The sequence below is a fragment of the Bos grunniens genome, chromosome X, assembly GCF_055505025.1.
Source record: "Bos grunniens cultivar Pamir isolate PY7600 chromosome X, Bosgru_T2T1.0, whole genome shotgun sequence".
In the NCBI taxonomy this organism is placed as follows: domain Eukaryota; kingdom Metazoa; phylum Chordata; class Mammalia; order Artiodactyla; family Bovidae; genus Bos; species Bos grunniens.
The window spans coordinates 52,123,729-52,150,939 of record NC_141194.1 but is presented as its reverse complement, the minus strand read 5'-3'; the positions used below and the strand labels follow the sequence as shown (position 1 = coordinate 52,150,939).

Below are 27,211 nucleotides of genomic sequence, written 5' to 3'. Positions count from 1 at the left end.
GATCCAAAGGATGTAAATACCTTCCTCACCTTCACTCAGTATGTGTCAGAGCCAGTACTGATACTCTTAGTTATGTCACGTGCTGTGCTTAGTCGCTGAGTCGTGTCTGACTCTGCGACCCCATGGACTGTAGTCCGTCAGGCACCTCTATCCATGGGGATTCTTCAGGCAAGAATACTGGAGTGGGTTGCCGTGGCCTCCTCCAGGAGATCTTCCCAACACAGGGATCAAACCCAGGTCTCCAGCACTGCAGGTGGATTCTTTACCATCTGAGCCACCAGGGAAGCCCAGTTATGTCATGTCATAGCCAGTAAGGAGACAGAGCAGATAAGACTCAAGTCATTTTGTCTCACGAAGTTCCCCTCATTCCTTTCCCTTTTCTTCTAGCTAGGATCTAATTTTGTCAGACAGCTCCATGACCTAGGGGCTTTTTCACATACTTTTTGTTAAGATGGGATACTGTCTCATGGTAGATTTGAACCTCCCATTTTCAATCCTTTTGGACCTGGATTTTCATACCTCTATAAGGGCACAACAGCTGCTATTTATAATCCCCTGTTATTCGCTAAGCAGAGTGAAGTCTGAATAGGTCCTTTGTTGCAGAAATATATTTTTTTGGTGCATGAGGATGCAGATGGGGGCTCAGAGATGTAAGCGTTTTGTTATTATGTTAATAAAAAGGATATAAGGGAGGAATCAAACAGCTGGAGGACTTCCCTATAGCTCAAACGGTAAAGAATCTGCAGGAGACCAGGGTTTGATCCCTGGGCTGGGAAGATCCTCTGGAGAAGAGAATGGCAATCCACTCCAGTATTCTTGCCTGGAAAATTTCATGGCAGAGAAGCCTGGCGGGCTACAGTAGTTCGTGGGGTTGCAAAGAGTTGGACACGACTACGTGGTTCACACACACACACTCACAGACAACTGGAGGGCTTCTGAGATCTCGTGACTATCAAGCCAATGGAGGACGTCATGGAGAAGAAAAGATGTTTGTGGCTGCTCTCTCCCTGCACCCAAAAAAGGTTGGAAGGCAAGTCAGAAATGTGTGAAAGATATGCTGTGCCATTTGCCATGGAATTTGACAGCAGTTTTTTTCCTGTCTCCCTACAACCTTTAACAATGGCTTTGGCATTCCATTTCTCTATAGGACAATACAAATATATTAAGTTTTTAAAAATGTTTCTCTGTCAATGATTTCATCAGGGACACCGTATGAGATTTGGGTAGCACATTTTGTAAACCCATTTATTCAAGAGAAGACCAAAGGCTTTTATGAATTTTTTATGTGTGGGTATATATATGTATGTATATGCATTAACATGTAGATTACACCTAAAGAATATGTTATGACCCAATTTTTTTAACCCTAGAAGTGCAAGGGTAGTTTAAATGTATAAGGTTACCAATGCAATTCACCACACTAATAGAAAAATGGAGGGAAAACAATTCTATGATCATCACAATTGATGAAATATAAGTGTTTGATGAAAATTAATCTATATTCAAGACAGCAAACTAGGAATAGAATGGAACTTACTCTGATAAAGTATATCTACAAAAAAGCAACGTAAACAGGTTGAAATGGAGAAGATTTTTCATTTCCTATTGGGAAAAAAGCCGATTATCACCTGCTTTAGTCAAGACTATTCTGCCCAGGTTTGTTCAATGCTGCAAAATGAGGACAGGTTTAAGGTTTAAGCCAGTAGAAACTGTTGATATTCAAATATAATAGTATATTTTGAAAAGCAAAAATAATCTAGATCTCAATTTGTGGAATTAATATGCATATTTAGAGGAATTGTTGGACAGAAAATCTATATATAGACATTCTATCTCTACAGACAGCCTCAACTAGACAATAAAAATCACAAACCATGAATTTTCCATAACATTAAATACCCGGGGATAAATTTAACAAAAAATGTGCAAGTAGAAAACGAAACTTTATTGACCGAACTTTAATAGTCAAATACACATCATAAGAACAGCATAGATGGTTTCAGTTTATCTTCTTTCAAGCAAATGGTTGCCCTTCACCTGTAATATAAACATTAAAAAAGTTACTTAGCAGAACTTTATTTTGATGACAGGAGAGGTATACAAAGTTCACTGCAGTTGTAGTTTTATAAAATGGACTAAAACAGGAACACTAAGGGCGACCCTTTGGCTTACCTTCAGTTAATCCTCTATAGAGATTTTATAGACTTTTCAGGCACATTACCAGTATTTTTAAAAACACACTACTCTTCCTAGTTATACAAGAAAAGAAGAACACTGAGTTCAGAAGAAATGAAATCAATGGAGCCTATCAGAAGGTAGTTTTCAGTAGAAGGCAAAACTGTGTACACATTCAGTAAAATATCTAACAACAAAAAGCACCCTAAAGGAGAACAAAATACACAAAAACTGAAACAAAAAATCCCAAAAAAGTATCATTTAAATGCGTTGGTTTGAAATAATATTCCGAATATAGGATAGCTAAACAGTTGTTATCTCTGTTACTGCTTAAGTGAAGTAAATAAAAAGGCCAGTATTACATTTGTTTCTTCTCTACTGTGCAAAAGTGTACACATTTTCATTTGTTCTAATTTATCCCTGATATGGTGGTTTTACGTCGGTTAAACATTTGTCCCCTTTTTTACCTGTGGCCCTCATGTAATTCTAAATGTTTCTTTTCACCCTGGAAAGCATTCCAGTTGGTATAATACATTATATGTGACACTAATTTTAAGTCATTACTATCACTGGTAACATGGTGACATCAAAATGTGAAGCAGAAAAAGGACTGTTTCTCACAACCACACCAAAAAAAAAAAAAAAAAAGAAAGAAAAAAAGGAGAAAAGAAAAGGGAGAGCAAGAGGTAGTATGAGTGAGAGAGTAAAGCAAGTAGGAGAGAAAGAAAATCTGGAAAAGCAAATTTTTTTGTTTCTAAATGATAATGGCTTTTGAGACAAAATTCTGACCAATTTCAAAAGTTCATCCACGGTATTTGTGATGTTTAGTTATTTAGTTACTGTGGGGTATGTTAAATAATATGTTTTTCTACCCTACTAGCCATTTCATCAATATTCTCAAAATATTTGAGTTTCAGATTGTATTGTTTTAATTCTGTACTATACTAACGGTTAGTGTAGAAGGCAATGGCACCCCACTCCAGTACTTTTGCCTGGAAAACCCCATGGATGGAGGAGCCTGGTAGGCTGCAGTCCAAGGGGTCGCTAGAGTCGGACACGACTGAGCGACTTCACTTTCACTTTTCAGTTTCATGCACTGGAGAAGGAAATGGCAACCCACTCCAGTGTTCTTGCCTGGAGAATCCCAGGGACAGGGGAGCCTGGTGGCCTTCCATCTATGGGGTCGCACAGAGTCGGACACGACTGAAGCGACTTAGCAGCAGCAGTAGCAGTGTCTTGTTCATATTTCTAATTATGTGTACTTGGGCTTTGTCCATTTGCTTCACAATGATGTAAACTAGAGGAATGGATTGGCAGTTTGGGGTTGGCAGATACAAACCATTACATTCAGAATGGATAAACAACAAGGTCCTACTATACAGCACAGGGAACTGATGTCCAATCTCCTGTGATAAATCACAATGGAAAAGAATATTGAAAAATGTGTGTGTGTGTGTATATATATATGTTAAAATCTATGTAAACTAGCACATTGTCTTTATTTATTAGTTGAGTTTATTTTCCTCTTCCTAACACTTCATACCTGTCTTTTAATAAGTATTTTTTTCCTTTTCCCTTAGGTTTATTCTGTTGCTCTTTTTCTTACCTTTTATATTGGATGTAGGATTTTGTATTTATGTACCTTGTAATTTATGTATTTTTCTTTTTAAATACCACACATATTTAGGGATAAGATTTTTCTATGAAAACATTTTCATCATGATCTCTAGTTACTTGAAAGTCGTCCGAAAGTTGTATTTTCATCTAATTGTTCAAATGGAATGGAAAAAAAAATGTAAAGTGAAAGTATTTAGAAGGCTAATACATAGTAAAATCTGCCCTAATTATGAAGTTCCTTCTTTAAAATCAGAACCATGCAATTTATTGTCAGCAAGTTGGAAAACAGGTATGTGAAAGATAGTACGTTGATTACACGGGAAGAACTAGAGTTACAATTTTTGGCTTTCAAAACTTTTTAAACTCATGTATCAAAGAGGAAAAATAACATACTTGATACGGTTAAGAGATGATTATATCATGAGGCTCAGATTTTTATTAGTTCTTTAAGAGTGAGAGTGGGGTATATGGCAAAATCTTCATAGTATTGTAATGATCCTCCAATTAAAATAAGCAACCTCCCCCCCACCAAAAAAAAAAAAAAAAACGTGGGGGCAGGTAGTGTGCTTAGCAGATGTATCTTACTCACATCTGCCTTTTGGCCATTTTATTATTCAGTCATTTCATGCTTCCCTGGGGAAAGGATTTAAAATGCAACTATTTTTTAAAGAGCTAGAGAATTCAGAATTTGAGAGAATTTAACATACATCAAGCAGAATGTTGGCTCATTTTATAAAAAAAATAATTAATTGATTTTAATTGGAGGCTAATTACAATCTTCTGGTGGTTTTTGCCATACATTGACATGAATCAGCCACAGGTGTACATGTGTCCCCCGTCAGAAAATGAAATCTCAATTCCCCTGTTATAATTTGACTCAAGATGATATTTTATGATAAATACATCATACAAAACAGAGTATTCTTGTATGCTTTCCATCAAAGAGAATCAGAGAATGCAAAGTTAGCATTGAAAAATCAGCATCTTCGTGTATCTGTTCTGAATTCACAACTTACATGAGTAAAGTTGAGTTTAGAAGTTAAGGGATTTCACAGAATCACACACATTATGCTAAAGCTGGTACTAGAACCTACTTGGATGCCTAAGCTTATTTCATATAAACTGATATTTATTACAAATGCATTCCATATTTGCTACAAGCAGAAATTATAAAAGAACCTGAAAATTATTAGCTGTTGCTTAAAGTACTTATACTCAAGAGAAGAAAACCGTTTCCTATTTTCAATTCGATATGGCTTTGATCCTGTCTGTTTCTTTATTTGAAAGTCTTTAAGTCAGGCATTCAGGCATCTGGGGTCTGAACTTTCTTTCAAAGAATATGGGAACTCTGTTATTAAAATAATAGTAATGTTCTGTCTATATTAGTAAAGATATAATATTCTGAAAAACAGAAACCACATAAATTACTTTCTGAATGGACGACATACCTGCTTCTGGCATTTCAACAGGCTCTATATTTGATGCAAACTCCTCCCTGACATCAGGACCATCTCCACCTTCACTCCCAGTCTCTGCCACAGCCAATTGCTGGAGATCAGCTTCCAGGCCAGAATCTTAAAAAAAAAAAAAAAAAAGCATCAATTCAGCTGTAAAGCATACAATATAAACAAGGGAATGATGATATTCATTCCCTCGGTGTTATGAATTAAAAGCCTTAGGTTAGTATGCTAAAAATGTGATGAATAAGAACCTCAGGAGCATTATTCCGGGAATGTTTTGCTGGAGAAAAAGGAAAGCAGAATTTTCCGATTGTTATTACCATTTTCCTTTTCCAGGGTTGTCCTCAGACACCTTAGTTGCCCCCTTCTCTTTGTCTTGAAAACAAGGGAAAATTTGAGCGACCACACTAACCTGCAAACTATACTCTCCTCAGTTTTTTAGGAATTGTCTGAAGTCCTTTTCTAATATTTCCTTTCCTCTTCTACTGGTTATGTCTTAAGGCATGACACACAGATACACTTTACCTTCAAAGGGATCCTTCTCCTCTTCTTCATCACAATTCACTGGATCCTCTCCATGTACTTCCTCCTTTCTAGGTGTGATATCCTGAATCTCAGCTGGTGGTTCCTCTTGTTGAGGTTGCTCAACACTGGGTTGCTGGTCCTAGTAGAGCGTGCATGCAAATAAAAACTTTTGTTGTTAATACATCTAATAGCATAAATATACATAATACATAGATATATCTGATCATAAGTAAACCTAACAACATTTTCCCAACAGAATTCTATGTACTTACTTTTAATAAAGTTACTCTTCCCACAGAGAAGAGTTAGCTCCCAATAAGAGTTACCCAGAAAGACTTTGGAAGTTATTTAAATCTATGTTGGGATGGAAGTATGCAGCCTGTTGTTAATAAGCAGGAGGAGGGAGTCACTGGGCACATTTCCAGGGAATTTAACAGTATAATAATCCAGGCAACACCAGACTATAATATATCTGGATCAATGTTACTTCCTAAGACAAAGTGTCACCCTTTATCAGCATCGAAGACCTTTATCACCGCATCTGTACTACTTAACATTTTCTCAAAAATAAACTTGTGCTAATAGAAAACACCAAATGGTAAGGTTACTCACAACCACAGGTTCATCCACCTGGGAGCAATCTTGCTTTGTAGGTCCCAATGCTGATGCCACTTGCCCACTCATATTTCTCCCTGAAAGCAGAATATTGTGATTAGGAAAATGTATTTAAGAGTACAGCTATATTTGATCACTTTTATGACCTTATGCTGACTTACTTTTTTTTAATGTGAAAATACTTTCAAAAGAAAACTCTGGTTAAGTATGACTGTACAAGCATTTCAATTACACCAAATACAGTCTTTTGCAAAGCCATTTGTGTCTTTGCGAAGCTGGCAGAGAAATCACCTTAAGGTACACAAGAAGGCTGAATTTTTGTGAGGACGTTTGATTTCACAACAGAATTCTCCATCATAAAGATCTTTAGTGAAATACTGCTAGGAATTCAAAAGCTCAGGACTATTGCTCATGTCACACTCCTATTCACCAGACCTATTTTCCCCAACTCGCTTGGAATTCAGTTGGAACACAAAGAAAGGCTCAGTCTTTACAGCCTGACTATGGCGATTTTCTCAGTGTCTGGGGCTGAGGTGAGGCTGCATACAGAGCAACCGGTCCACTTCTCTCTTGGCACCTTACCACAAAACCCGCAATACAGTCACAACCCCACTGCAGTCCGGTTTCTAGGCCTTTCCTTAATCGCCCACCCCAACCCCTGCCCAGGTCCCACTGCCGGCCCCAGATTCTGTGCTCTGTCGTCAGTTCCAGGGCCCCAATGAACTAAATATCTCAAATAGCACCCCCAAGTCTCCCCCCACCATCATCCTACCCCCTGCCCTCCTCTGCCCACTGCCCTTCCTCTCCCGCCACCAAGGCAAGAACTATGGCGTCGGGACACCTGTGAGGAGAAAGATGACTACCTTGAGGGCCTTCCTCCTCAAAGGCCCCAGATCTCACTGCCCGACCCGCCCGAAACTCGCTGGCTCCCCCTCACACGCACACATACTTAAACTCCAGACAGGACAGACCTGTGAACCTACCTGGTGAGTCTCAAGTAGTGAGAAAGAACCGGGACTGAATAAACAGACCCGTCTCAGGCCCAACGCTCCTCACAGAACGCTCAGGAAAGCGTATGCGCACCAAGGCGCATGCGCAGCAACGGATGTGCACGCACACACTGCGCATGCTCACTGAGTTGGGCATGTGCAGTGCAGGTTGCGGTTTTCCTGCCATTGAGGTAGAGTCTTGGAACCGCAGGGTCTCTGGAGGATGAAAAAGGGGCTTGAAGACTGTATTTTTTTCCTTCCACTGCAGTCTTTCTTATGCATCCACAAACTGTGGTGATAGGTAGTCCCAGGTTACCCTTAGTGGAGAATGTGTCTCAGAAAGACAGTCATGACAGAAATAGATATTACGTTTTTAAATATCTATTTTTATGCATGCTTGGATGAACCATTTCCTTCTCTGCTTCTGGGTTTTCTGTCATACTCCCAATGGCTTTACTCACTTCCATGGAATAAGTACATAAATAGATGCCTCTGTTTCCACTTTTTGCTTGGTGCACTGCACATTTAAATCTCTGAACTGGTAACTAGTTTCTCTGAATATACCTCTGGTTCCTCTACGGTATTGTTCTTTTAGCATCGGACTTCACTTTCACCACCAGACACATCCACAACTGGGCATTGTTTCCACTTTGGCTTAGCCTTTTCATTCCTTCTGTAGCTATTTCTGCACTCTTCTCCAGTAGCACGTTCTTCTTTTTCAATTATAGCAGGAATTTTCGTACTTACTAGGAGTTTTAAATTTACCCAAGAGAAAGGAAAACATGTTCACACAAGGACCTTTACTCAAATATTCTACTCATGTACTCCTAATAGCCAAAACTAGAAACAGCCCAACTATTCAACAACTGGTATAAAGATGAAAGAAAAACAAAAAAGTATACTCGTACAAAAGAACACTACACAGTCATTTGAAAAGGAACTACTAATGCATGTAACAGCAAGGATGCATCTCAGCTGTGCCAATGAGAGATGTCAGACACAGAAAGCTATGTATTATATGGTTTCATGTCAATGGATTTCTGGAAAAGCACAACTATAGGCAGAGAAATATATCTGTGGTTGCCAGGGTATAGGACTGGAGGAAGGAGTCTGAATGCAAATAGCCCAAGGAAGCATTTTCAAACCAGTGGGACGTTTTCTACATTTTTATTGTGGTAGCATTTACACAATAGTATGCGTATGTCAAAACTTGACAAATGGTAATGCTTTAAAGCATTGACTTCTATTGTATATAAATTATATCTCAATACTTCTCACTTTTTTTAAAAAGGAAAAGGATCTTTTAAGTATGTAAATACTGGTTATTGTATCCATCTAGACCTTGAGCTCATAAACATAAAAATCTTATTTGAAATTCTTCCCAGACCCGGCCAACTTCCAGGATTCCCCATGACACCTTTGTACCCTTATGACAGGACACAGAAACTTGGTCTTAACCAGGTTTACAATTCCCTCTCCTTCACCTCAAGTCAATATTCTTGCTGAGTTCTGTCCATTCTACTTCAAAAATGTCTAATGCATCGACTTTTTCCCATGTCCACCACATCTGCTCTAGTCCAAAGCTCCCCTCAATTTTATTGTCAACCCCCTTCTAACGGGTCTCTCACATCCACTCAGGGTGCCTGTCTCCCACTCACCACCCTCTCCCTCTCTCTCTTACATTTGCAGAACTGTTTATGACTTTCTAGATAAAGGCTACTGTCCTACACAAGAACTTGAAAGTATGTTCTAGCCCTTGTCCAGCTTGCTAACAACATGGAAAGAATCCCCTTCTTCTCTCTCTTATTGGGCTTCATTCATACGCTCCAATTTCTCAAGCTTAGATTGTCCCATATTTCTGAAGCCTCCGGTTAGTAGACTCCTTCAAGCCAGGCTTCAACAGTATATGGAACGAGAACTTCCAGATATACAAGCTGGTTTTGAAGAGGCAGAGAAACAAGAGATCAAATTGCAACCTTCGTTAGATCATGGGGAAAGCAAGGGAATTCCAGAAACACATCTACTTCTGCTTCATTGACTAGACTACCTCAAGGCCTCTGACTGTGTGGATCACAACAAACTGTGGAAAATTCTTAGAGATGGGAGTACCAGACAAGCTGACCTGTCTCCTGAGAAACCTGTATGAGGGTTAAGAAGTAACAGTTAGAATAAAACATGGAACAACGGACTGGTTCAAAATTGGGAAAGGAGCAAGACAAGGTTGTATAGAGTCACCCTGCTTATTCAACTTACATGCAGAGCACATCATGGGAAATGCTGGGCTGGATGACTCACAAGCTGGAATCAAGGTTGCTGGCAGAAATATCAACAAGCTCAGATGTGCAGATCATACCACTTTAACGTCAGAAACTGAAGAGGAACTAAAGAACCTCTTGATATGGGTGAAAGAGGAGAGTGAAAAGGCTGGCTTAAAAGTCAACATTCAAAAATATAAGATTATGGCATCCAGTCTATCATTTCACGGAAAACAGAAGGGGGGAAGTGGATGCACGGACAGATTGACTTTTGGAGGCTCCAAAATCACCGTACATGGTGATTGCTGCCATGAAATTAAGACACTTGATCCTTGGAAGAACAACCATGACAAAGTTAGTATGCATGCATGTTCATTGCTTCAGTCGTGTCTGACTCTTTATGACTCCATGGACCATAGCCTGCCAGGTGCCTCTGTCCATGGGATACTCCAGGTGAGAATACTTAAGTGGGTTGCCATGCCCTCCTCCCATGGGGCATGGCAGGGCATCTTCCTACCCAGGGGTGAAACCCATGACTCCTGCATCCCATGCATTGCAGGGAGATTTTTTTTTTTTTTGCCACTTTATTTATTTTTTAATTGAAGGATAATTGCTTTACAGAATTTTGTTGTTTTCTGTCAAACATCAACAAGAATCAGCCATAGGTACACCCATGCAGGCGAATTCCTTACCACTGAGCCACCAAGGAAGCCCATGTCACACCATAGTATAAAGCAGAGACATCACTTAGCCGACAAAGGTCCGTATAGTCAAAACTATGGCTTTTTCAGTAGTTACGTACACATGTGTGAGTTCGATCATTAAGAAGGCTGAGTGACAAAGAATTGACGCTTTTGGTTTGTGGTGCTGGAGAAGACACTTGAGAATCCCTCGGACAGCAAGGATATCAAAACAGCCAATCCTAAAGGAAACCAACTGAATATTCACTGGCAGGGCCGATGCTGAAGCTGAAGCTCCAATATTTGGGGCACCTTATGGGAAGAGCTGATTCACAGGAAAAGACCCTGATGCTGGTGATCAGGATGGGAAGCGTAATGCAGGTTATGCCGCGGTGACTGCTGAACAGGTTTTAGAAGCAAAATCTCTCCCCCAGAGAACCAGTGCTCAGTAGCGGAACTTGTGGCTCTGACCCGAGCTCTGCTGCTGCTGCTGCTGCTAACTCGCTTCAGTCGTGTCCAATTCTGTTCGACCCCATAGACAGCAGCCCACCACGCTCCCCCATCCCTGGGATTCTCCAGGCAAGAACACTGGAGTGGGTTGCCATTTCCTTCTCCAATGCAGGAAAGTGAAAAGTGAAAGTGAAGTTGCTCAGTCGTGTCTGACTCGTTGCGACCCCATGGACTGCAGCCTACCAGGCTCCTCTGTCCATGAGATTTTCCAGGCAAGAGTACTGGAGTGGGGTGCCATCGCCTTCTCCTGACCCGAGCTCTAGAGTTAAGCAAAGGGCAGCGAGCAAATATCTACACTGATTCTAAGTATGCTTATTTGACTTTACAGGCTCATGCTGCAATAGGGAAGGAAAGACAGTTTAAAAGGACAACAGGAGAACCTATTAAGCATTTCAGAGAGATCCAGAGACTTTTAACTACTATATATTGTCCTAAAGGAGTAGCCATTACGCATTGCAAAAGGCACAGCAGGGATGGGAGTAAAGTAGCTGAAGGTAATCAGCTGGCTGACTGTCAAACCAGAAAAGCAGCACTTTAGGAAACCCCTTCACTGCAGATGCCTTTGATCTGGACAGGTCCCCTGGAGCAGGAAAACCCACAATATAGTGAGGAAGAATTAGAAAGATATGAGAAAAGAGGAGCAAAGATTACTGATAAAGGATGGCTACAGTCTGAGGATGGACGATTAATAATTCCTGAAAATACTCAATGGAAAATTCTTAAGGGTTTACACCAGAGATTTCGTTTAGCTGTAGAGAGTACTTCAGGTCAGTTCAGTTCGGTTCAGGCGCTCAGTCGTGTCCGACTCTTTGTGACCCCATGAATCGCAGCACGCCAGGCCTCCCTGTCCATCACCGACTCCTGGAGTTCACACAAACACATGTCATGACCATCGAGTCGCTGATGCCACCCAGCCATCTCATCCTCTGTCGTCCCCTCTCCTCCTGCCCCCAATGCCTCCCAGCATCAGGGTCTTTTCCAACGAGTCAACTCTTCGCATGAGGTGGCCAAAGTATTGGAGCTTCGCCTCAGCATCAGTCCTTCCAATGAACACCCAGGACTGATCTCCTTTAGGATGGACTGGTGGGATCTCCTTGCAGTCCAAGGGACTCTCAAGAGTCTTCTCCAACACCACAGTTCAAAGCGTCAATTCTTCGGCCCTCAGCTTTCTTCACAGTCCAACTCTCACATCCATACATGACTACTGGAAAAACCATAGCCTTGACTAGACGGACCTTTGTTGCCAAAGTAATGTCTCTGTTTTTAATATGTTGTCTAGGTTGGTCATAACTTTCCCTCTAAGGAGTAAGCGTCTTTTACTTTTGAAAAGTTGTTGCTGAAGGAAAAGACGCTGGGATTCTTGGCCTCCGGAGAAGAATTCATTCCAGGGCCAGAGACGAGGCTTGATCACTCAGAGCTTTTGTGTAATAAAGTTTTATTAAAGTATAAAGGAGACAGAGAAAGCTTCTGACATGGCATCAGAAGGGGGCAGAAAGAGTACCCCCTGCTAGTCTTCAGCTGGATATTATATATAGTCACTAGCAGTCTGTTAATGAAAGAAAAGAATGTCTTAAAACTCAGAATGGTACCAGGCCCCTCATCCATAAGATGTATTTTGGGATAATCTTGGCACCAGAGGATTCATCCCTGGCCATAAAATGATGGACTTGAATGTTGTAGAAGGGCAGATTACCATACAAATAGTTTCATTTACATAGATTAGGGGAACAATGTCTGAGTATAACATACTGGTTTGTCAAGTAGGTTCTGAGCCATTAGGTGGAACAGACTTGAAGACAGAGTTTGGGGTAAATGCATACTACATTAACAGAGCTTAAGACAAACATCTCCATAAGAAAAATGCATTGGTTAACTCAAGGTTTGAGAATAGTTAACTTCAGGTGAAACCAGGTGTCATTATGGCAACACAGTATTTTAAGAGAAACCTCCTTTGAAATTTGTAAAGAGAAGGAAAAAATATCAGTAGTTTGTTTCCTTCTGCCGCTTAACAGAGATAAAAAATGTCTGACACTTGCAGCCTATTTCCTCCATTTGGAGATCCCTGGCCTTCCTGCCTGTTACCCTCTCTATTTCATGGCTGCAATCACCATCTGCAGTGATTTTGGACCCCCAAAAAATAAAGTCTGACACTGTTTCCACTGTTTCCCCATCTATTTCCCATGAAGTCATGGGACCAAATGCCATGATCTTCGTTTTCTGAATGTTGAGCTTTAAGCCAACTTTTTCACTCTCCTCTTTCAATTTCCTCAAGAGGCTTTTTAGTTCCTCTTCACTTTCTGCCATAAGGGTGGTGTCATCTGCATATCTGAGGTTATTGATATTTCTCCCAGCAATCTTGATTCCAGCTTGTGCTTCCTCCAGCACAGCATTTCTCATGATGTACTCTGCATATAAGTTAAATAAGCAGGGTGACAATATACAGGCTTGACGTACTCCTTTTCCTATTTGGAACCAGTCTGTTGTTCCATGTCCAGTTCTAACTGTTGCTTCCTGACCTGCATATAGGTTTCTCAATAGAGTACTTACCAGATGGCTTCTCATTTGTTTGAAGGTAGAAATGTAATGAAAAATTTAAAGGACATTATCAAAAGATGTTAAGTTTTTCAGAAAAATAACCCAAAGACTGGAAAGCTAGCAAAATCTGGATTACAACAAAATCGAAAATATCCTAGAGATGACTGGGAAATTGATTTTACTCATATGCCACAACCTAATGGATATTCTTGCTCACAAGTTTGGGTGGATACTTCTACTGTTTGGATTGAGGCTTTTCCCTGTCATAGTGAACAGGCTAAGGAGGTTATAAACATTTTAATCCAGGAAATTATCCCCAGGTTTGGGCTGCCACAGAGGCTTCAGAGTGACAATGGCTCCACCTTTAAAGCGGCTCTAACTCAGGGGATGTCTGACGCTCGAGGAATAGAATATCACTTACACTGTTCCTGGAGACCCCAACCCTCAGGAAAGGTTGAAACAGCTAACGACATTATCAAAAGACATCTGTGCACATTAACTCAAGAGACACAGGACAGTTGGATTAAAGTTCTACCCATAGCTTTAATGAGGGCTGGGACTGCCCCCCAAAAGGAGGGGCTTTCCCCCTTTCAATGTATTTATGGAAGGCCTTTCCTATGCACAGACCTTGTTATAGACCCTGAACCCTTAGAATTAACTAATTATGTAACTCAGCTCTCAGCTTTTCAACAGGCATTAATGGAACTCCAGAAGGTGACTCCTGACTCAGCTTCTGAGTCAAGCAAGCCTCTATTTCAGCCAAGAACTGAGGTCCTGATAAAAACACTGGGATCTGGGGGCCAATCCCTTGAACCCCTCTGGGAAGGCCCTTACCAGGTTATTCTTTCTTCTCCCACAGCTGTCAAAGTGCCAGGAATTGATTCATCGGTGCATCACACTCGAGTTTAAGAGGTGGCACCCTGACCAGAACTAAGTCACGTCATTTTATGTCTTTACTTTCTATGCTCTGACTTTGTACTCTTCAGATGGGCCTGATAATCTGTGTGAGCCTACATCTGCTGACTCCAAAAATCCTGAGTTTGCCGTTTGATCCTCAAGACAATGCCTTCCTGTCCTGGGCTCACTCCTATGCTGCATTCCACAATCAGTGTAACTGCTGGGTCTGCAGAGTGCTCCCTTCTTCATCAGTGGAAGGCTTCCTATGGTGTACACCTCCATTTCAAGGAAAAGACTATCTCCAAGTCTGTGAATACCTTCGACAACAATCGCATGTGATGCCTCTTCTTAATCTGATGACATCTAACAACCCTAAGATGGACTGGTGCAACACTTTGTACTTTCACTATGGACATAACGTGGCTTTTAATTTTGATTATACATTGTCTTGGTTTAATGACTATTTCGCTACACATAAGGTAAATGGGTCTAGATCTAGTGGCTTTTTACCTGACGTTTATCAAATATGGGATGATATGAGGTTATATGGCTACCTCCTGATAAAGGACGTCTAATGTCTGCTGCTGCTGCTGCTGCTGCTAAGTCGCTTCAGTTGTGTCTGACTCTGTGCGACCCCATCAGGTGGCCAAAGTATTGGAGCTTCAGCTTCCACATAGGCCTTGCCAGTGAATATTCAGTTGATTTCCTTTGGGATTGGCTGTTTTGATATCCTTGCTGTCCGATAGATTCTCAAGGTCGTTTTCAATCACTCAGTCATGTCCAACTCTTTTCATGAGACCCCGTGGACTGTAGCACCCCAGGCTCCTCTGTCCTCCACTATCTGCCATAGTTTGTTCAAATTCATGTCTGTTGAGTTGGTGATGCTATCTAACCATCTCATCCTCTACTTTCCCCTTCTCCATTTGCCTTCAATCCTTCCCAGTGAAAGGTTGTTGCTGAACCATGAAAGACGGTGGGATTCTTGGCCTCTGGAGGAGAAAACTACATTCCGGGGCCAGAGACAAGCCTTGATCGCTCAGAGCTTTTGTGTAATAAAGTTTCACTAAAGTATAAAAGAGATAGAGAAAGCTTCTGACATAGACATCAGAAGAAGGGGCAGAAAGAGTGCCCCCTGCTAGTCTTTAGCTGGATGTTATATAGCTACTAGCAGTCTGCTAATTAAAGAAAGGCAATGTCTCAAAACTCAGAGAATGGCACCAGGCCCCTCACCCACAACATGCATTTTGAGATAACATTGGCGCCAGGTGAGTCATCCTGGGCCATAAAACGATTGACTTGAATCTTGAAGAAAGGCAGATTTCCATACAAGTATATAGTTTCATTAACGTAGATTAGGAGAACAAGGTATGAGTTTAACATACTGGTTTGTCAAGTGGGTTCTGAGCCTTTAGGCAGAACCGCCTTAAAGACAGAGTCTAGGGTAAATGCATAGAACATTAACATAGCTTAAGACAAGCATTTCCATAAGAAAAATGCATTGGCTAGCCCAAGGTTTCAGAAAACTTAAGTTCAGGTGGAAGCAGGTGTCATTATGGCAACACAAAATTTTAAGAGAAATCTCTTTTTATATTTGTATAGAGAAGGGGAAAAAATATAACACTAGTTTGTTTCCTCCTGCCGCTTAAGAGAGAGAGAAAAAAGTGTCCGACACTTGCAGCCTATTTCCTCTGTTTGGAAACCCCTGGCCTTCCTGCCTGTTCCCTCTCATTCCCCTCTTTTCCTTTAGGAGAATTATGTTGCCTAGGGAAAGGGGCATCATTTTCATTCCATAACTGCTTCCGAGCTGATAAGGGGCAGTGTCCCAAAATTGGTGAGGCAACATATTGTCCTAACCCTCATATTGAGGGTCTCTGATCCAGGGGTCCCAAATCGTAGCTGGAGGAAGCTGCAGCAGGCGCAGGAGTTTGAGTAAACATTTGTAACTTAAAAACCTTCATGCGACTAGAAACAAATCCAGCTACATAGTTACCGGTGCAGGGAGCAAACAGCAAAAACAGAACAATCAGAATTATTGTAATCAAGATAGTTTTCCACCATGGGGAACTAGTTAACGTGTCCCAAAGTGAGGCAATTGAGGCTTCAGGAGCATCCATAGCCTGAATCATCTTGTTCATGTGTTTAGTAAAATGAGTAACATTAGTGCTCATGTCACGGAGAAGGCAATGGCACCCCACTCCAGTACTCTTCCCTGGAAAATCCCATGGGCAGAGGAGCCTGGTAGGCTGCAGTCCATGAGGTCTCGAACAGTCGGACACGACTGAGCGACTTCACTTTCACTTTTCACTTTCCTGAACTGGAGAAGGAAATGGCAACCCACTCCAGTGTTCTTGCCCTGGGATTCTCCATCCCAGGGACGGGGGAGCCTGCTAGGCTGCCGTCTATGGGGTCACACAGAGTCAGACACGACTGAAGTGGCTTAGCAGCAGCAGTGCTCATATCAGGTATATATGTACAGCACTGGGTGTGAATAATGGCACAAGTTCCTCCTTATGCAGCTGTCAGAATATCTAAGGCCAATCTGTTTTGTAAAACCACCTTTCTAATTTGTATTTGTTCAGGCTTAAGAGCTGATAGACCTTTTCGAGAATCTTGTAATGCCTGTTGAGTAAAACAAGGGGGAAGTAGAGGATGAGATGGTTAGATAGCATCCCCGACTCAGTTCAGTTCAGTCGCTCAGTCGCGTCCGACTCTTTGGAACCCATGAATCGCAGCACACCAGGCCTCCCTGTCCATCACCAACTCCCGGAGTTCACTCAGACTCACGTCCATCGAGTCAGTGATGCCATCCAGCCATCTCATCCTCTGTCATCCCCTTCTCCTCCTGCCCCCAATCCCTCCCAGCAGCAGAGTCTTTTCCAATGAGTCAACTCTTCACGTGAGGTGGCCAAAGTACTAGAGTTTCAGCTTTAGAATCATTCCTTCCAAAGAAATCTCAGGGCTGATCTCCTTCAGAATGGACTGGTTGGATCTTCTTGCAGTCCAAGGGACTCTCAAGAGTCCTCTCCAACACCACAGTTCAAAAGCATCAATTCTTCGGAGCTCAGCCTTATTCACAGTCCAACTCTCACATCCATACATGACCACAGGAAAAACCATAGCCTTGATTAGACGAACCTTTGTTGGCAAAGTAATGTCTCTGCTTTTGAATATGCTATCTAGGTTGGTCATAACTTTCCTTCCAAGGAGTAAGCGTCTTTTAATTTCATGGCTGCAGTCACCATCTGCAGTGATTTTGGAGCCCAGAAACATAAAGTCTGACACTGTTTCCACTGTTTCCCCATCTATTTCCCATGAAGTCATGGGACCAAATGCCATGATCTTCGTTTTCTGAATGTTGAGCTTTAAGCCAACTTTTTCACTCTCCACTTTCACTTTCATCAAGAGGCTTTTTAGTTCCTCTTCACTTTCTGCCATAAGGGTGGTGTCATCTGCATATCTGAGGTTATTGATAATTCTCCCGGCAATCTTGATTCCAGCTTGTGTTTCTTGCAGCCCAGCGTTTCTCATGATGTACTCTGCATATAAGTTAAATAAGTAGGGTGACAATATACAGCCTTGATGTACTCTTTTTCCTATTTGGAACCAGTCTGTTGTTCCATGTCCAGTTCTAACTGTTGCTTCCTGACCTGCATACAAATTTCTCAAGAGGCAGATCAGGTGGTCTGGTATTCCCATGTCTTTCAGAATTTTCCACAGTTTATTGTGATCCACACAGTCAAAGGCTTTGGCGTAGTCAAAAAAGCAGAAATAGATGTTTTTCTGGAACTCTCTTGCTTTTTCGATGATCCAGCAGATGTTGGCAATTTGATCTCTGGTTCCTCTGCCTTTTCTAAAATCAGCTTGAACATCAGGAAGTTCACGGTTCATGTATTGCTGAAGCCTGGCTTGGAGAATTTTGAGCATTACTTTACTACCGTGTGGGATGAGTGCAATTGTGCGGCAGTTTGAGCATTCTTTGGCATTGCCTTTCTTTGGCATTGGAATGAAAACTGACCTTTTCCAGTCCTGTTGGACACTGCTGAGTTTTCCAAATTTGCTGGCATATTGAGTGCAGCACTTTCACAGCATCATCTTTCAGGATTTGAAATAGCTCAACTGGAATTCCATCACCTCCACTAGCTTTGTTCATAGTGATGCTTTCTAAGGCCCACTTGACTTCACATTCCAGGATGTCTGGCTCTAGGTCAGTGATCACACCATCGTGATTATCTGGGTCGTGAAGATATTTTTTGTACAGTTCTTCTGTGTATTCTTTCCATTTCTTCTTAATATCTTCTGCTTCTGTTAGGTCCATACCATTTCTGTCCTTTATCGAGCCCATCTTTGCATTAAATGTTCCCTTGGTATCTCTGATTTTCTTGAAGAGATCTCTAGTCTTTCCCCTTCTGTTGTTTTCCTCTATTTCTTTGCATTGATCACTGAAGAAGGCTTTCTTATCTCTTCTTGCTATTCTTTGGAACTCTGCATTCAGATGTTTATATCTTTCCTTTTCTCCTTTGCTTTTCACTTCTCTTCTTTTCACAGCTATTTGTAAGGCCTCCCCAGACAGCCATTTTGCTTTTTTGCATTTCTTTTCCATGGGGATGGTCTTGATCCCTATCTCCTGTACAATGTCACGAACCTCATTCCATAGTTCATCAGGCACTCTGTCTATCAGATCTAGGCTCTATCAGATCACTGACTCAACGGACATGAATTTGAACAAACAATGGCAGATAGTGGAGAACAGAGGAGCCTGGGGTGCTACAGTCCATGGGGTCTCGTGAAAAGAGTCAGACACGACTGAGCGATTGAAAATGAACCACCACCACCACCTTACCTTTGAGTTTCCCTAAGGTGCCACAGCCCCACTCTCAACGGGGCTAAGCTTTCTCTGTCTGTCAGTGCTAAAGGCTCAGACTTATCTCTTTACACACTCAGCGTCCCCTGCTTAGGGTTGATGGCGGGTCCTTAGAACACTCATCACTCCCACCCAGAGCTCAGAGCACGGAGCCTTCTCACAACAGTAATGGAGCACCCTGCCTCCTACAGAAATGGGAGTTGTAGCTGCTTAGCCACTCTTAATATGTTTTCTCCCTTTGCATTGAGTTCACTTCCACATTTCTTCTTTGAGTCACCAAATCAAATCTTCTCATCTCCAACTGGTTACTGTAACAAGCTGCAGCTGCATCTCTATCAAGGACGGTGCATGTACCCCCTGTGCTATGTATTTTCTTCCTCGTTTCCCGTCAGAATCTGTAGACTCCCAGACATCACAAAAAGGGCTCCAGATCACCCACAAAAGGGGCGGTGCTGCAGGGGAGGCTGTGACTCTCATCCACAGCCTGAGTCAAAGCAGGACTGTGTTATAAGTGTCACAAGCTGCCCCACTGCATCATGGGAGCCAAAAGAGCAATGGTCTGCAAGTCCTAACACAGACATTTATGTGGATAGAACACCAGTGTCTTCCTAGGGACCTGTGACTTGTTGTTTGGTTTGGGCCTATAGAGTCAGTGACCTTTTTCACAACACTTGCAGGCTTAGCTAACCTTCCATCAGGACCTCTCTCCTCCCCTACAGCCCCTTACCTACTGTACCAAAAATCATACTTCTGACTTCAGTGTGCCGATTGGGTTTTCACCTGGCAGGGATACCAACACAACTTTTTGTGCTGAAACCTCAAGATACCTGAAGAGAACGAGTTTTCAGAAAGTCCATCTTTCAATTATAATAGAAAGACTGCCTATGTAACAATGAAGATACAACAAATTAAAATACTAATAAAATGTTATTTGGAAATTATCTAGAATGCCACACTTAAGAGAAAAAAAATTTAACACGTGGTGTATTGCATTTCAGGTCAAATCAGCATTTAAGAAAATTAGGAGATGGGCGAGGTAATGTCTTCATGATATTGTATTTGTTGTTCTGTTTATCATTACATTATTTCTATGGTTATGCTACTTTCCAGAATGATGAGGGTGCTCCACTAATGTCTGTCACGGCAAATACATGTTTAGAGCTTGATATGGACTAGGAACTGTTCTCTGTGATTTTTGCATGTTGACATGACACCCCACGGACTTTCATGCACTTAGGAGGAACTGTGTTCAATCCATATGCAGATCCATCATAGTGTTTCATGTGGATGGACATGTTGATCTGCCTTCTGACCCACAGTAGACTAGACACTGCACTGTATTCCAGACTGGGAGTCAGATACCACACCTGTCTGTTTCTCTCTGGCCTGGGCACCAATCTGACTCAGCTCTTGCCAGCTAGGTGACTTTGTGCAAATGCATTCACCCATTAACATCTGTGTGTCTCTGCTCCTCAACTGCAGAAAGGGATGATAGCATTAAAAATGCTCACCTTAAATTTTGCTATGAGTATTCAAAGACTTTTGAGTACATATGGAGTACATATGCACATTGTGTACCTATGGAGAGCTAAGCACGATCCAGAAGGGTGAGCTTTTCTTCTTGTCTCTCTTCACTTCCGTTTCTGCTTGTACTCATATCCCCCTGTCCCTGCCCCCATGCTTTTACCTCCCCAATCCCAACTGATCTGTGTCGTCTCTGATCTGTGCCCCTGTCTTCAGACTCTCCATCCCAAAACACAGCTGAATATCTCCTCATGATTTACCTCGGAAAATATCCATATCATCACCCTTGGATTAAACAATCATGAGTATTAGTGGAAGAAATAAGAAACACAACAAAACTGGAAATGTGAAAACCACACAAGAAATAAAGCATTACTGATGATCATTTGACTACTAACATTTTCATATCTTCATCAGATTCAGATCTTCAGAATTTGATTGAGAATTAGACTTGATAAAAATAATGGCAAAAAAAGGCCATGTGATAAGGTTTCTTGGCCTTTTAATTTCCCTGGGCAATGTTTTTTAAAATTTATATACTCATGTTCTATAACTGTCCAGTGGTCACTTGCTTTCCCGTCATGATGCAAATCCTATGAAGAGGTCATTAGACGCCTAACTTCACATAGAATATTCACTAAACTTTTTCATACGAGCACATGATGAAACCCAAATATTTCCTTTAAGCTTCACAATATCCCCATAAGAAGAGCAGGATACTCACTGTGCTAAAAAAAAAAAAAAAAAACAAACAAAAACCCCCCCTCATACCTCATACACTCCATTCTTGAGGCCCTGAAAGGCCTGAAATGATAGTGCAAGGTCCATGCAGTGTGTCAAAGGTGGTCTTGACATTGTGTCTCTGGAACAATCTCCAGGGAAATGTGGAACAGCAATAATATTAACAACAGTAATGACAACAGTTAGAACTGACTTGGAACGTACCACATGGCACGTACTGTCCTGACAATTTCTCATGTCTTAACATGGTCAGTGGTCTACACTGCCCCATGAAGTAGTTAAATTTAATTGAAGCTAGTGTTTCCATGTGGTTAAAAGAGGAATGAGGCACAGAGGAGCTACATAACCTGTTCAGTGTCGCCCAGCAGTAAGGGAGCCACAGGTCTAGACACACTGTGGAAAACTCTGGATGTATTTATTTATTCAGTCAAGGGTAAGATCCAACGGCTACAGCAAAATATGTAGAATAACAGCTACCACATAACAAAAATTGATCTTACATCATAGAAATGCACACTAAATGGAAATCCGATTTCTTCAGAAATCTTTCAAATGGAGGCTTGACAAGACTGGAATCAGGATGTTTTGTAGAAACGATGGTCTACAAACAAGAGCCTCCTCAGAACAGCAGACAGCATGTCAGTGAGTCTCCTAGACTGGAGGTCTTGGGTTTGTGCATCAGAGAAGGCAGGAAACCCCTGTCACATGCTCTCAATGAAGACAGAGCGTGGCAGTAGGCAAAATAAGACCGTGCTTCTGCTCTGGTAGTGCCTAGACAAGTTGTCCATGTCAATGAACTGAGGAATTCTTTTAAAAAGTGCAGATTCCATGATCTACACTCAGTGAATCTCATTCAGTGCGGCTACAACAGTGCCCTAGAATCTGTGAGATTTCACTATACTTGGGAAACTCTCGGGGACTTTATTAAACCCCTTTGGTAGTGAGACTGTCAGCAAAATAAGGAAAATAGAGATCAGAACAGATATTAGAAAAAATATATAGATAATCAACAAAACCCAAAGCTGGCTCTTTCAAAAGGTCAATATGAAATCATAAGTTTCCACCCACAAGAATAAAAAAAAAGATAACTAAAGACAAAACTTACCAATATCAGGAAAGAAATAGGTTACAGATTCCACATTTCCTAGTCCAATCATTTCATCAAGGTGAAATGGGCCAAATCCAAGCAATGTGATGAAACCACTTGTTTTCTCATTGTCCTCCAGCTTCCCCTTCCTGCCTCTCTCCTTTGCCTCAGTTCCTTTCTCCTTCTTAAGCCCTGCCCTCCATCAAGAGGAGCAATGTTTTGAGGCGTGATTCCCATGCCTCATAATCCCATGATTATAACTGATGTCCACTGCTTGGCTGAGATTCAGCGTGGATGCTATCATCCCTGTAGCTGGTACACTGAAGCTCTCTGTCTCTCATGATGGACCAGAAGGTTTCACTCTAATTTCAAGTATAGGTAGGAGAGAAGGTGCAGGGCACATGTTGGAGCCTTGAGTCCTTCATCTAAGAAATGCAGAAGACCACAAACTGTGGGAGAAACAGAAATAGCAGCACCAGGCCCCTTTCAATGAGAGCTACATGCCAAACCCAGCACATCACAGGATTCCTTGACATTCAGGAGCACGCCAAGTAGATTTCCATGCCAGGACTGTTGCATTTATTGTTCCTTCTGCCTGGAATGCTCTTCCCTTAGGTAACCCCACAGCCTGCTCCCTTACTTCCTCCAGATCTCTGCTTACTTGCCATCTTTCAGGGAGTCTTTCCCTCATTATCTTGAATAAAATAATAACATCATACCTACATACACCTTTTCCCCTGATCTAGCAATATCTTTCTTCATAGCTCCTGCCACCCTTGATTATTTACTGACCACCAAGTCTATGAAATGAGAGACTTGGTTGGTTTTGTCCTGTCCCAAACTCCTCCAATAGTGCTCAGGTCTACAGCAGGTGTTCAGAAAACATTTGCGGAAGGAGAGTCTGGAGCCAGGCCCTTTACACACATTGCTAACATGCACAGGTACCCTCCAAGATGGTCACTGGCCCCATTGTATTAATTATGATACAAACTGAGTTTCAGGAGACAAGTGATACACTCAACAACACAGTCAGCATGTCAGGTTCCAGGCTTCAGAATCACATCTGCCAGCTTCCAAATCCTCAGTTCCCAGACAGAGCCCCCACAGCCAAGAACATAAGGGGTTTTATATCTAACACAAAGACTCCAAACAGCTCAGATAGATACCCAGAGACACCAAAAAGAGCTCACTGAATCTCTGCACAGAGAGCACACAACACGAGTCTCAGACCCTCAAACACAACTGAGACCATAACCACACACACTGTGACAAAGACCCTCCAAACAGACCAAAGTCTTCCAGACAGAAACAAATGAGAACTGCACAGATACTTCACATCATGGAGACTGACTCCCAAACCACTGGGACACTTACCGACCTAACACAAAACCCCCTAAACAGAAAGACAGAAGTTTTAATAACCCAAGAACATCATATAATCTTAAGATAAAGTTTCCAGACAAATGAAAAACTTGCAACCTGTGCATAGATCCACAAGCAACTGATAGTTTACACCTTTACACTGACCCATCCTTAAAGCAGCACAGAGGCATCACAACTTTAGACCCAGAATCAAAAGCTCAGTGATCTCACATTCTGGGGTGCAGACGCCTACACAGAGATCTCACACCCAGGGACTGAAAAGGCAGCAAGCTCCAAAGATGCACATCCCGGTATACAGGCACACATCCTAGAGGCTTTGTAGTATGGTTCACAAAATCCACTGAGATCAAATATCCCATCACTCACAACCCGGCCCAAAGGCTCATGGAGATCAAATGTACCCAATCAGCACCTGTGTTGTCACACGTAGCTATACACGATCCCAAGCTGCCAGATACAGGTTATTCTCGAGGGAGAGACACCAAACTCAGGGACCTCTCCCTGGACATGAATTGCATGCATTTGTGTGAATGACCCTGCTTTGCCACAGTATCCAGACTGAGCGAGAGCTGAACAAGACTGAAACGCCATCACCATGCACAGCCAGCGACTGCGCCAAACATCGCCACTAACCAGGGCAGCTTTAGACCCCTTCTAGAAAAGCAATAAAACTCGGAGGAAAATTGTATGCTCTGAAAAGCCGCGCACGCCAACGCAGGCGCACGCGTACACAGGCGCCTCTCGCCCTCAGTTCCGGTTCTGCGACCACAGTGCCGGCAACACGCGGTGGCCAATCACTCCCCAGAACGCTTCCCTGACGCCACAACCAAACCGATAGCCAGTCTCTGGCTCCGTAGTCGTCCCACCAACGAAGGGGTGGAATTGAAAACGAGACGAAGAAAGTTTCTGCTTAATACCTGTGTCCACTCCGATTCGAAAGCAGTGGGAAGATGAAGAGGACCAAATGGGGATAGGCCCAGGGGCGCCATGAGTGCCGCCGCAGGGTACTGCGGTCCATGCCCGACGCGGTGTAAGGGGACCCTCTCTCTGTTGTCACACGCCCTCTCCCAATGGTACCTTTCAGAGTGGGTGGTCTTACCGCATCTCCTCAGTGGTACGTCCCAGGACAGAACTGATTCATCTCCTGCGCCCCTTGCTGGTGGGATTGGGTAACAGCAGATGTAGATGTCTGTGGACCATTCCAGGAGGATCCGAAAAGGGCAGAAGGGCAAGGTTAGGGTGAAAACCCCACAGATTGCAGCAATTTTGGATTCAGAAAAAAGTCTTCATAAACTGAAGATTACATCTCTATGGGGATCATTGTCGTCACAGAGAACATTGAAAGCATTTTATCTATGCTGGGCATTGAGACACATCCTTGCTGTTGCATGCATTAGTTCTTTTTTATTATTATTGTTATTACCGTGTAGTATTCCTTTGTACAGGTATACTCTTTTGCTTTTCTTTCATTTGTATACCAGTTATGGAATAGTTGGGTTGTTTCTACCTGTGGCTACTAGGAATACATGTGTGGAATATTTGAGTACAGGCCACTGTGTGAGCATGTTTTCATTTCTCTTGGATAAAATTGTCTAGGAGTAGAATTGCTGGGTCATATAAGGCTTCCCAGGTGGCGCTAGTGGTAAAGAGCCCACCTGCCAATGCAGGAGACTCAGGTAGGATCCCTGGGTTTGAAAGATACCCTGGAGTAGGAAATGGCAACCTGCTCCAGTATTCTCATCTGGAAAATTCCATAAACAGGGGTCCTGGCAGGTACAGTCCATGGGGCCCCAAAGAGTTGGATACAACTGAGCGACTGAACACACACACACACACACTCACATACATGGTAATTTACATATCTTAGACTCTAAACTGTGTCCTCTGTAGACAACATACAGTTGGATCTTGTTTTTATTATTTTTTTGGATGCTGAATTTTATTTATATATATATATTTTTTATTTTACTGATCTTGTTTTTATTTTTAAACTGGTCTCAATGTCTGCCTTGTGGTCATATTGTTTTATCTATTCACATTTAATGTTGATACAGACTTACATCTGCCAATATATTTTTCTGTCTCATGTCATTTTGTTCTATGGTCCTCATGTTACTGCTTTCTTTTGCATTAAATGGGTATTTTCGAGTGTACCATTTTAAATTCTTTACTGATTTTCCCACTATTTTTAAGTTATTTCCTTAGCTATAGGCTACCATAAACAACTTCAGTTCAGTTCAGTCGCTACGTGGTGTCTATTTGTGAGCCGATGGCATGCAGCACGGCAGGGCTTCCTGTCCATCACCAACTCCCGGAGGTTGCTCAAACTCATGTCCATGAAGTCGGTGAAAAAGCTACCCCACTAGCTTTGTTCATAGTGATGCTTCCTAAGGCCCATTTGACTTCACCCTCCAGGATCTTTGCCTCCAGGTGAGTGATCACACCATCGTGGTTATCTGGATCATTAAGATCTTTTTTTTTTTTTTGTATAGTTCTTGTGTGTATTCTAAGCCACCTCTTCTTAATATCTTCTGCTTCTGTTAAGTCCATACCGTTTCTGTCCTTTATTGTGCCCATATATGCATGAAATGTTCCCTTGGTATCTCTAATTTTCTTGAAGATCTCTCTAGTCTTTCCCATTCTATTGTTTTCCTCTATTTATTTGCAGTGATCACTGAAGAAGGTTTCTTATCTCTCCTTGCTGTTCCTTCAAACTCTGCATTCAGATGGGTGTATCTCTCCTTTTCTAAAGTAAGGTGTTTATTACTAATGACACTAATAAACATCTTACGGTATCACAATCAGCTTGAAATTTATACTAATCCTAATGAGATATAGAAACTTTACTCCTATATTGCTCTATTCCAATTTCCATTTTTCCTCATGTTGTCACCAGTAGTAGATCTATAAAGAGTACATCCCATTAATACACTCTTATCATTATTATATTGCTATAATGTTATGTCTATGAAAAGCTGATATAAGGCAGAATATGAGGTATATATTTACAACTTCTGTTCTATTAACCTTCTTTGTCATGATTTCTGATATATTCGTATATGTTCATGTATGTTTGTGTGGATTTGACACCATCCTGGCTTGTTTCCTTATCTAACACAGCTTTGCTCCCAACTTTGTGCTGCTACTGCAAATATATTACATTCCATATGTTATTGGCCCAACAATAATTGGGCTTCTCTGGTGGCCCAAACAGTAAAGAATCTGCCTGCAATGCAGGAAACTCGGGTTCAATCCCTTGGTCAGGAAGATGCCCTGGAGAAGAGAATGGCTAACCACTGCAGTATTCTTGCCTGGAGAATCCCATGGACAGAGGAGCCTACAGAGGCGGGCTACAGT

The 27,211-nt window shown here is 41.9% G+C and overlaps 1 protein-coding gene across 4 annotated transcripts; it reads right to left on the bottom strand.

The window, feature by feature from the left end:
* Positions 1-1,924: 1,924 nt before the first annotated feature.
* Positions 1,925-25,068, bottom strand: LOC147340345 (P antigen family member 3-like). 4 transcript variants are annotated; one of them, XM_086388720.1, is made up of 5 exons: positions 24,954-25,068; positions 6,390-6,469; positions 5,778-5,916; positions 5,241-5,366; positions 1,925-2,037 (listed from the first exon to the last, which is right to left on the bottom strand). In XM_086388720.1, exons 2-5 carry the CDS (start codon positions 6,459-6,461, stop codon positions 2,015-2,017), a joined length of 360 nt encoding a protein of 119 aa, XP_086244846.1. In that variant the 5' UTR covers positions 6,462-6,469; positions 24,954-25,068; the 3' UTR covers positions 1,925-2,014. The 4 variants fall into 4 exon arrangements, with proteins under 4 accessions (XP_086244846.1, XP_086244845.1, XP_086244847.1 ...); XM_086388719.1 differs by having other exon boundaries at positions 24,932-25,001; XM_086388721.1 differs by lacking the exon at positions 24,954-25,068 and adding an exon at positions 7,256-7,453.
* Positions 25,069-27,211: the final 2,143 nt, after the last annotated feature.